Source organism: Aplidium turbinatum, chromosome 18 (genome assembly GCF_918807975.1).
Source record: "Aplidium turbinatum chromosome 18, kaAplTurb1.1, whole genome shotgun sequence".
Classification (NCBI taxonomy): Eukaryota; Metazoa; Chordata; class Ascidiacea; order Aplousobranchia; family Polyclinidae; genus Aplidium; species Aplidium turbinatum.
Window position 1 is genome coordinate 13,017,551 of NC_137489.1, and position 12,462 is coordinate 13,030,012.

At 37.2% G+C, this 12,462-nt stretch overlaps 1 protein-coding gene across 1 annotated transcript; it reads left to right on the forward strand.

Moving 5' to 3' along the window:
• The first annotated feature begins 343 nt into the window (after positions 1-343).
• On the forward strand, positions 344-11,277 carry LOC145787490 (sorting nexin-4-like). Its single transcript, XM_082599241.1, has 3 exons — positions 344-1,010; positions 5,591-5,882; positions 7,168-11,277. Exons 1-3 carry the CDS (start codon positions 403-405, stop codon positions 7,591-7,593), a joined length of 1,326 nt encoding a protein of 441 aa, XP_082455367.1. The 5' UTR covers positions 344-402; the 3' UTR covers positions 7,594-11,277.
• Positions 11,278-12,462: the final 1,185 nt, after the last annotated feature.

The following is a 12,462-nucleotide window of genomic DNA, read 5'->3' on the forward strand; positions in this document are numbered from 1 at the left end:
ACTCTAATCTTTTGCCCAGGACTAAAAAAATTCCAATATACAAGTTTTTGTTTTCAACAGCTTTAAACTTTTCTCAAATTAGGGCATAATTTCTTATCTGGCAACACTATTGAGGCTATTATTACACTATTTAGTGTAAATATAGCCACAGCCTATACGTATATATTGCAGAAGTTTTTCATTTGCAATGTTCAAGCTATTGATTGATTGACCTTTTGATACTGACTACAATTCATAAGGCTTGTTTTGTTACATATTTCATTTTATATAGAATATTGCATTGGATTATCTGACAAGGCCTAGAAGTTTATATTGAGACGATTTGATGTTTGTAGTATTTGCATACGGTAACTAACACTGAACTATTTGTCGACTAATTTCACCAAAACCTACTTGAATACAATGGAAAATCCACAAGAAGACAAAAATGATTTGGAGGAAGAAAACGTAAAAGCAGACACTGTGATTGTCACCGAATCAGAAGATCAAGTAACCAGTGTAGCAGAAACACTGCTTAGTCAATTAAACATTACTATCACTTATTGGAAGAAAATACCTCAAAATGTGAGTTTAAAATCGCAAGAAAGCTTTTCAGATTTTGTTGTTCATTCAAAACCGGAAAGTTCTGACCCCACTGAAGAGAAGGATGTTATCTCACTTCGTAGAAAGTTCATTGAATTTGAGTTGCTTCGGAACTATCTGATTGTTACATACCCTGCTGTTGTTGTCCCACCACTTCCAGAAAAGCAGGTTAATTTTCTCTGGGCAAAGATTGCAGCCATTGACACTACTGATGCTGAGTCTCTTGAAAATAGAAGAGCTGGGTTGGAATCGTTTTTGAACCGTGTATCAGAGCATTCTAAATTATCAAGCGATAAATTTGTCAAATATTTCATCCTAAAACAAGACAGTTGGCAAAATGCCATTGTAGCAACTGGCTTCCAAGCAAAGCAAGACTCTTGGCTGAAAATGATGAATGCATCTTTGAGAGTGAAGAGTCCTGATATAAGGTACCAATATCATTTTTATTGATGCATTGGAGGCAACAGTTTGGCCGGAGGCAGGATCTCCGGCTAGAGAATGTTTTGGCTTCTGGCCTTTGTTAATTTTAATACTCATATTATCAATGTTTTAACCAAACAGTGGTTGGCAGTAGGCTAGCATTGATGGGGAGGTCCAAAGGGTACTTTTGCACCTGGGATGGTTTTAGGGGCTTGGGAACTTGAAGAAACCACCTTGTATTCATTGGATACGGTGTGTTTATTTTAGAAGTATATGAATTTGGGGCCTAAGAGACGTATTGATATCAGGACCAAACTATCCTGTCAACGACCCTGGTTGTTGGTACACCACTCTTATCAAGCAGTGAAGTGATAACCAACCAGGCACTCCTAACCCTCTGTCTACCGTGGGGTCCAATGGACCCCAAAACAAATTTTGTTCTGCGATTTCTCAGGACATATAGCAGATGCGATATTGATATACCTTGACTTTTCACAGCTTTGCTTGATCTTTAGGACCATATAATAATTATTGATCTGAAACAAAAGTTGGTAGCATAGAAAAAAATAATAACATCTTGTACCGTGGGGTTGGACCCCAAGCCTGCTGCATTCGAAGTAATCTTGTATTCCAACGACACTAAAAGAGTAGTCGACACTCGACACTATTGACAGAATGGTTAGGAAATACACTTCCAAAAATCCAAAAGAAAGACGAGACGGTGGCCGATGGTCGATTTTGCAATATGATCGATGTCACTGCTGTCAATGCTTTGTGATGTGGTATCAGTTGCAAGGCCAAAATAGCAGCACAACACTGAAGCATACATGCATGAAAGAAAAGACAATTTTAGATCCAACTAAGAAAAGACCTTGCTGGATTACCAGCTTCAACTTCAATATCAACAAGACATCTAAATCCGCAACAAAATAAAAGAAACAGCTGTTGAAGGTCAGGCGCCAAAATCAAAGAAGGCTAGATGCTATCTTTGCGAAAGACACAAATATCAAAAGTGTTGACAATTCTATGCTACTTGCAAACTCAACGTTTGCCAAGAGCACTCGCAATTCATTTGCAATGAATATATAATATATATAGTATACTCAATAATATATCAACTCACAATATTTCTTGTGAACTAATATGTAGGCCTAATATGCGTTTTTTAGCCAAATCTTTCAATAGTGTGGCCATTGCTCAAGAATAGACCAATTCCTTATCAGTTTGCTTTGTGCAAGGGCTACTGTATGACTTGTTTGTTAAATTTCGAGTATTTTTGATTTTTCTACAGTGTTTATAAGTTATAATTTTTGTAGTCTGTTACGTCCTTTCCTGTTGAGCTGTAATTTCTATCATCGGAGCTGATTTTTTTTGTTCAAAACAAGTACTTTAAAATTTGGGGTCCAATGGACCCCAACGGCAAAACTTGCATATATTTTTTTCGGTAGACAGAGGGCTAAAGGTGCATTATGGCAATGCTTATGGTCCTTTAAAAGGGTTCATTTAGGAGTAAACCTTTGAGCAGATTTCAAATTTATCTATGGTTTCTGTTCACCACATGTAGTATTGTTTTTAAGATATTGAGGATTTTTGATTGACTTCCTTAAAACCGTTTTCAATCTTATATATATGTACACAATACATTTCAGTAAGGATGTGCCGATTAATCGGAATCGGCAGGTATCGGCAATTTTTGGAGAATCGGCATCGGAAAAAATTGCCGATTCTTTCCGATTCTTCATCAAAGTTTCCTAATCAAAAGTAGCGCGAGCGCGTGGAAATACCGATCAAAGAACGGCTTCTTTGAACAACCGCATTAGCGTCAACTAGCATTCGGAGAGCGGTAGTCTAAAACTCTAAATTATGACGATTGTCCGCCATTTTGTAAACTCTTGTTTAGTATGGAGGAGATCAAAATACTTTCTTTCTTTGAAATGACGAAAAACGTTCAAAGAGAAAATCAGACCATATAAAATATAAAAGTTGAATGATTACACAACGGTTAGAAGTTAAAGGAGAAATGGATTATTACATAATAGTTATTAGCTTGCAGTATGCGAGGCGCTAAAAGCAAGTCAAGAGAAAAGGCGAGGGAGTATAAACTGCAAAGAAAATGAGAACAACTGTCTGAAAGATTCAAAACGCTTTTGAAAAAAAACAAAGGGCGTCAATGGAAAACAACGTGTGAAGTAGCAAGTTATATCTTTTCAGACGCTGAATTGCAGTGAATGAATCTTGTCACTTAGTAAACACGTGAAAAAAGATTACCTCGTTTGCGCAATAATCACTCGATTGTTTGTTCAACGCATGAAACGGACTATGTTACAGCCAAATGCTGTCCCAGCTCTAGTCGGCATTCGGCAAAATTAAGGAGTTTTCTTTGATCTGTAGAATATACCTTAATGCAGACATTTTTAGCGCAGCAAGAAGAGAAATGATTTGGTGGAAAGCAAACAATACTATGTTTCCTGAGCTGAGCAAAATTGCAAATAAATTGCTTTCGTCACCACCAGATCGAAAGCGAACGAATTTTTAGCACAGGTGGCAATATTTTTACGCCTCAACGGAACAGACTTACTACAGCAACTGGAGAAAAGTTGATGTTATTGCATTTTAATTTACGTGCCTTTAATTTTGAATATTAAAAAGCGGAAATGTTCTTTGAAATTATTGTTTAATCATTGTAAAATTCGTAGTCACTGAAAGTTGCTTAATGTTAATTTACTAAGCAGAGAGAAGTAACTTCCAAGTATAGGCCTATTACGCTGAATGCGTTCAACCATGGACTTCTAAATAGTAGCATCTGGACTGGAAACGCAGTGACCAACAAAAGGCCAAACAGTTGGTACAACAGTTGGCCAACAGTGGGCCAACAGCCAAGTAACTAACCCTGTTGGCCCACTGTTGTACCAACTGTTTGGCTTTTTGTTGGTCACTGCGTTTCCAGTCCAGATGCTACTATTTAGAAGTCCATGGTTCAACAAACAATCGTGTGATTGCGCAAACGTAATCAAACCAGCTACCCGGTAATCTTCACGTGTTTGCTAAGCAACAAGATTGACTGCAACTCTGCATTCGAAAACAATACTAATTTCTTCACAAGATGTTTTTCTTTTTTCGCCTATTGATGCACTTTGAATGCAAGGCTGGTGTGTTACTTTTTTAAAGGTTTTTGTATATTCAATACCGCTGCTTTCATTTTCTTTTACACTCTAGTCTTTTTCTCTTCTTGTTTCTGGCACCTTCTTGAATTCTGCGAGAAAAATACTGCAAACCGCACAAGATAATATTTTGCACACTGCATTAAGCTACGTTTATTTTGCACTCTGTGAGCAATGGCGATTTTTCACTGATTTCCGCAACAAATAAAACGCGTGTCTATCACCACTTTGTAGCGCGCAAGAAGCGAAGAACTACCATAAAAAATCACGCTGTCTAGAGCAGGCGACAAAGTGAACGCTTTTAGACATTTAAAAGGCAGCAACTTGTAACAAAATCGCAACCACTTGTAGAGCGCCAACTAAAAGCAGCTTTAATCATTTAACCAAAGAATCGGCATCGGAATCTTTTAAAGGTTTTTGTATATTCAATACCGCTGCTTTCATTTTCTTTTACACTCTAGTCTTTTTCTCTTCTTGTTTCTGGCACCTTCTTGAATTCTGCGAGAAAAATACTGCAAACCGCACAAGATAATATTTTGCACACTGCATTAAGCTACGTTTATTTTGCACTCTGTGAGCAATGGCGATTTTTCTCTTTTCACTGATTTCCGCAACAAATAAAACGCGTGTCTATCACCACTTTGTAGCGCGCAAGAAGCGAAGAACTACCATAAAAAATCACGCTGTCTAGAGCAGGCGACAAAGTGAACGCTTTTAGACATTTAAAAGGCAGCAACTTGTAACAAAATCGCAACCACTTGTAGAGCGCCAACTAAAAGCAGCTTTAATCATTTAACCAAAGAATCGGCATCGGAATCGGCAGATATTTAAGAATCGGCATCGGAGTCTGCATCGGCAAAATTCTGTAATCGGCACATCCCTACATTTCAGACCAATGTTTCAGCCAACATGTGTAATTGTGTATTCTTGTATCACTACAATATCACCATCATACATAAAACTAGATTTATCCAAGGTCACATGAACTTGACCCACAACCACACACAGGGTTGCCACACACAAATTCGGCTTTGGGCCGGAGTAACAAGTGGTCGGAGTTTGTTGAAGCCACTAATTATTTTCATATGTTTTACTTGGTTCAAGTAAACACCTGCATGTTAAGTTTATTTATCTTTATTTACATGTGCAGATACAGTAGTTAGATTATACAATTACAATATTAATTGATAATTACATAGCCTTAAGATTTTATTTTTATCTCAGAACCTTACAACAAGGTGCTAAAATGTGATAACTGGTGAAAAAATAAACACTATCTGTAAACTGGGTTATTTAAACAATTACTCTTTGTCCAAGAAAGTTGAAAATATCATAAAATTAACAAAAAGGAAGTAGCTATGTTTGTTATTGTTAATGAGATATCTACAAGCTTTGAATTTAACTAATTGTGCTTTAAAATATTCAAGGTTTGAGCAGTTGAAGGCATACGCAGAGCATTTGCGAGTGGGAGCATCATCGCTTTTAAAGGCTCGAGCTAATGTGGCTGAGAGAGTATTTGGGATTTATAAAATTCATGCAAACTACTCCCGTGTCTTCAAAGAATGGTCTCTAATAGAAGATCCATCTTTTCGTGAAGCTTTGCAAAAGGCTAGTGTTGAAGTGGAGAAATGGACGAACTCTATTGATGGGTTGGCTAATGAAGAAAACATTATTGCTGAGCAATTAAAGGAATACTTTTACTTCGCTGACTCATTGAAGGTGCTATTTACTTTTTTGCTTTACCTAGCATGACTTTATTAAACATTTTTATTTTTTTGTGTAATTTTGAATTCCATTTTATATTGAAAGTTGCTTATTAGTAGCACTAGATTTTCATTACGTTTGACAATATGATGGTGAGTGATGGTGAGTGGAGCAGAAGGAACAGTTGTTGAGAGCAAAGTAGATCCCTGTGGAATATGTGGCAAGAGAGTGATGAGAAATTCAATGCAATGCAAGGATTGTGGAAAGTGGGTACATGCAAGATGTGCTAATGTCAAGAGAGCCGCAACAAGATTGGCGAAGTGTTTTGTTTGTGGGAAATGCAGTAAAGGAAGGAATGAAGTGAAAAGCCATGATGATGAGTTCTGCCATGGCATCGAAACAGTGACAGACTTCTGTTATCTGGGTGATCGGATAAATGGAAGTGGTGGATGTGAAGCAGCGGTGACAACAAGGACAAGATTGGGCTGGGCAAAGTTCAGGGAATGTGGGGAAATGTTGTATGGCAGAAAATTTTCACTAAGGATGAAAGGGAAAGTGTATCGGAGCTGTGTGCGGCCTGCAATGCTATATGGTAGCAAGACATGGATATTGACAGAGAGTGAACTGGCAATCCTGAGAAGAACGGAAAGGTCAATGGTGAGAGCAATGTGTGGGGTGAAAACGAGAAGGGAAAAAAGGACTGAAGAATTGTTGGATATGCTAGAGATGAGAGAGACCATAGACCAACTGGCAAGGGCAAATGGAGTAAGATGGTATGGACATGTGATAAGGAGGGAGGAAGGAAGTTTTCTTAGAAAGGCACTAGATCTAAAGGTGGATGGGAAGAGGAAACGCGGTCGTCCAAGAAGAACGTGGAAACAACAAGTGAAGGATGAATTTAAAAAAGTCGGACTGAAGGAGGAAGATGCAAGGGACAGAGTGAAATGGAGAAAAGGGATTAAAACAATTGCTGCGCGGAAACAATCGGCCACCCCCACTAGTGGGGAACAAACCGACGATGGATTATGATGATGATGAATATAACTCATCATAAAGTGTAATATTTAATATCAATTTGTTTAAACTTATTGAAAGTTATGGTGTTAATTCATCAGCATGTTGGTTGTTGGTGAAGGTTAATATATTCCTCCTGAAATTTGTTGTTAAGGTGATTTCTATGTGAAAAATATATGTTATATGTTGAAACAAGCTGAGATCACATTCAAAAGTTTCTTTCAAGTAGAGTTCCATTGCAAAGTGAAATATAATTGCTGTAACGTACTCAACTGTGTATTTTCAGATGATTTGCAAGAAGCATGAAGCCATGCAGTATAATGCAGAGTGGTATGAAAACCAAGTCGTGCTTGGTATGGCTGAAAAGGGACGTTTGCAATCTGGAAATGTAAAAACTTTTTCTTTTGGTGGCGTGAAATCTCGTTTATTTGGTGCGGATACGCCTGAACAGACAAAACAAAAAGTGATGGTGCTAGATAAGAAAATCCTAGATTTTCAAGAAAAATTTGAGCAACATCGTTCAACTGCAAGTGAATTTTTGGAAGAGGCACTTCAGGAAGTGGAAATTTTTAATAAACGCAAAGTTATGGATCTGAAAGAAATCTTCATGAAATACGCTGTCTTGCAAATGAAATTGCACAAAGAAGGGGCAGCCGTTTGGTCAAATTTTAAGTCTATATTTGACAATCTCTCCCAACAAGACTTGAAATGACACGTTTTACTGCATTGCCTTGCTGTTTAATGCAATAACAACTCAAACCCCCTCTTTTCAGTCGAAATCTACAAAGTTCCATTACACTGCTTTTGTATTTCCATGATTGACATACTTGTTTAGCTCACCTAAATTTGTGTAAATTCAATACTTGTACAAATTTTAGTTGATCATAACATTATTTACTTTGTTGTACAGTACAGGCCTTAAAACTCGTATTTTTTTCCGGCAGCCATCGAGGTCTACCAAGAGCTCCTTCTCGGCGGCCAAATCTGCGTGCTTGGAGGCCAAAATACAAATAACGATAGCACAAGTAAATAGAATTAAACTTGCAACAGTGTTAAAATGACCACTTAGCGTTGTTGAAGTCTGGGAGGCGTCCTGCAATAGAATCGTTGTACCACGCAATAACTGCTTTATCGGGATTGTCACTGTCACATGCTATTGCGGGACCATCTAACGACACTATATTGTTGCAACTTCTCGCAGCTCAGTAGATTGTTTCAACTGCATACCGCCTTTCATAAACCCTGACCATTTATTCCGTTATGATGCTGGGTTTTGTTTTTCGCTGGGACTTTTCGGTCATTTGTCCGAAATGACTTGAAAAAATTCGGTTATTTTTGATTTATTTCGGTCATTGTTTCTGATGAAAATATTTCCTTTCAAGTAGCTGATACAAACCAAAATTTGCACTTCCTGACTAGCTACAACATTAAGTTTCACTGAGAAACGTTGTCGTGTTTTATCAGAGAAAAGTTAGAACAGACAAACGTTTCTTCAACGTTTATCAGCGAAACTCAACCTTGCAACACCCGACCGCAGACATCTTTTATTGCACCGAATTGACTATATATTTTTTTCCGACAATTTGCTAAAAAATCGGTCAATGACCGATAAATGACCGAAAAAAATACCCAGTTATTATGTCACCATTGGAGGTGAGAAGTCACTAACCCACAGCTGGAACATTTCTCAACTATGAAGACACGTGTTTTCCCTTCCGATTTCAACTAACCGTAGTTCTCCTTGTTAATAACGATTCAATGTCCGACAACATTGAATCGATATAAAAACGACAATATTGCCAGCCGATGTAAATTAGCACTTCGGATTAACACTTTGTTAAAATAAACGTCGGGAATTGCAAACAAGACTTACAGCGCTGGTGATCGCAGCTGGATATATTCCATTTATATATATACAATAACAAATGTTCCCGCGCAATACAACAGTGGTGATTATGACGCGCTGACCTAATTCTGCGTCACTCTTTGATACTACATATTTTCGACATTTAATCCACGATCATTCTATTGCGAAATTAAATAATTGGCTAGAAGAAACCGGCGGCCAAACTTGGCCGACTGAGAAGGTAGCACCGGCGGTCATTCATACACTACTTAGCGGCCATGGCCGCCGGCTGCTTTAAGGCTTGCAGTACATACTTTTTAATGCTAAATCAACTTAGTTTAGCCTTGTCAAAGTGAAGTTCTACTTTTAGTTGTTAAAGTTGAAACTACGATACCAAGTCAGAAAACGTGTGATTACGACGTGAAGGTCTTAATTAAATAGGAAAAAAAGATGAATAGAAAATAACTTAGAAATTTGTTTTGGTAATAGCCGTCCGAAGGTAAAGGTTTTTCAATCAAAATGTCATGCTGATTTCTGACTTTTTCGGCAGAATATTCTTGAAATGAAAAGGGACTTTCTAAATATCAAATGATCCCATTTTACTTCATAATCATTACTTCGTTCTCCCGTGTGGCACCAAATGTAAAGACAAGACATTTGGCCGCTCTTATAACCCATTTTTGTTTGGTCTCATCCTGTGGGCGCAATATGATATCTGAGCAGTCTTAAAGTATGTTCGACCGCAACTAATATAGATCGGTATGGGATTAAGCGTATTTTTCGACTTCATGACAAAGTCAAAACATAGCAAAAATTCCGAGTACCTAACTCACTATCGTTTCACCATTTTTGTAAATGAAATTGCAATAAAATATGTTCATTTGCAGTGCTTTACATAGCAACTGGTTTGAAATAGTTTTGGACTTTTGTATACATTCTGCAGTATAATATTGTTTTATCATGTAGAAAGTTTTTATTGTGCAGTGATCATCATGGCCATGTACTTTTGACATGTTTTTTTGTGAAGCATTTTAAATAGATTTTGTCTTTATGAGCTCAAGTCTGTACTGTAAAGAAAAAAAAACAACTTAATGCCTGTTCTTGTTGCAATATGTTTACTTTTCTTGCTATACGATACCTTTGTACATTGTCTGCTGGTATATTTCATATTTTTTTGCTTTTTATTGTATCGGTCTACCGCTTGTTTTCATTTGTTGCAAGGCTTAAAATTATATGTTCCCTCTTGAGAAACACAGGGATATCCAATGAAGGGGATACGAAGGCTCACAGCGATTGCTTTATTCTCATGGCACTAGAAGGGCTGTAGTTGGTACTGCGTTAAACATGCGGTTCTTTTTAAAATTGCAGAAAACTTTATTGTGCTGCTAATACAGTCAGCTACAAAAGACAGTTAGCAAGTGTTATGTAGAGTTGTTTGGGAAGATAATTGAAAGGTTACCAGTAAGGTATTTTTCTTAGCAAAACCTTTGCAGTAGGCTAGGTGTAAAGCAAGTGTACGAGTAGTTAAATTAACAAGTACAGTAATTATGAGCATCAGTGAATATTAATGCCTAATGGTTATAGCGCTATGCAGTTTTAACAAGGTTTATCAAATTACTATCAGTGCCAATTGTCATTTTACGATAAACAGAAGCCCTTTTATTGTCAGACGTAATAAAAGCTTTCGTTAGTTCGTATCCTTCTTTAGGTATCCGTGGAGAAACATAAAGGTTGTTTCGGCTGTTCTGTAACCAATCACCAGTTAAATTAGTTTCTTTCAATCAACAAGAAAGCTGATCTTTCTGTTCTCAGAATTGTGGGAAATAAGATGATAGCAGTTGAATGTCAGATCGAAGTAGAATAGCCTATATAGTGTCCACAGTTGTAGTTTTGTTGTACTTTTAATTGTGTCCCAGTTCACACTTTTGATGAGAGTTGGTATCATTTATAGAAGATGGAAGAAAACCAGTTTATATATGGTAGCCTATTCTTGTTTTTACTTTCAAACATCATAGCTTGTCGATACTTAACCACTCACTCTTGACAAAAGTCCAGCGTGTAACCTTGCTAATTTCGGTAAAACAGCCTTTTTTTTAGCAGTGGATGGTTGGAAAACTAAAGGAACTGTTTTACTACTCGGATGCGATGATTGCGTTAACAAAGAAAAATTTATGCTTAGCGAATCCTTTTCCGTTGGCGATACCATGTTCTTCGTTGCAAAGCGAGAAGTTAAATAACGTTTATTTTCTGTAATCATAAAAACAACTCAAATGCTTTTGCATTAACCATAAAGGCACATATATGTAATTACAGTTGTTGAGCTAAAATAAAATTGATTGTTTAATCACCGACAATTGTAGATAATCTTGCCATGTGAAGACTACGAACTATCAGAGACAACTGCAGATAAGAATTGTGTAGTTTACGTACACAGTGTTTTGTCCACTGGCAACGAAATCATGTGTACCAACGTTTGAAAGCGTTTCATTTGAACTTGCTTTGTCGTGTTGATTTTATCTGCAACATTTGTGCAATACAAGACAACCACTGACGCCGAGTTAATATTTTTACGATATAGCGAAATTACAAGCATCGTGGTTGCCCAGAGATACGGCTTGATTAGTGAATTGTCAGATTCTGTAGAATTTTCTAGATTTTTCTATCTTTTGGTGACTAAGTTTTTCTAATAATTATATATTAACGTCTTCTTTACTGTCTTCCCCAAGTGACACAATGGGTTTCAACATCGTCTGATTCAAAATTTTTTAATTAGATTGTTAATCGCTTTTTAACAGTCTGATTGAGCGTTTTTCAACTTACTTTTCCTCATTTTTTACTGCTTCCCCAAGGCAACAAAAAGCTTTTATATAATTCCGAGTCAGCAAAAAGTAAAACAATCTTAGAAAAATTCAGTCTGACAGCAGCTGGAGTGGTAATCAAAATGTGATAAATCAGCCACATCACATGATGTGTTGCAAAATCAACGTCAAAATGTTTAACGTTAAATTGTAACTCCCCTAAAGCAAACCATACATCAGTGGGTGTTAATCTTTTTTCATTTCGTTATACCTAACTTAGCCTACCCCTGAGAACACGGTGTTTCTTAAAACGCCTATATGAGCGGAAATTTGATCAAAGCAAAACTGACAATTCAAGGATTGGCAGTCTTCACAGTCATTGTTAATCTGCTGTTAGGGAGGTGGGTTCTTTTCTTCGACCTCTAGCTGAGACTACCTTTTGACCAACCCGTCATGGTAGACCTTTCTTGGAGCAGTTTTCCTGTAACCTCGTGAGCACGAAAGTCGTTCTTTCATGTAAACTCCAACGCAGCAGCTTCGACAGGAATTTGTAAGGCATAATATTTGCAGTCGATGTTTTTCAATCGTGCCTAGAGGTAATATAGGAAGCCTAAGTTCTCCAGCAATTGGCTTGTTATGAATTGTATAGGGCCTGTGCAATGTGCATCACCATTTTTCACTCGAAGCAATCTTCAATTTTTTCTCTGTGTTGCACTATCGGTAGCCTACACTTCAATGAGTGAACAATAAAACTTGTAACAATTTTCACAATACTGGAAGCTTACATTAGTAGACTAATAGAGCTCAAGTCAAAATCTTATTTTATGTGCTGTTTTACTGTAGGGGAAAGGTGTGTATTTTGAACCCCTTAAAGAAAAATAAGCACAACTCAGCCAATTTCCGGTCAATGTGTATTATTTTTTACCCAGATACAGTC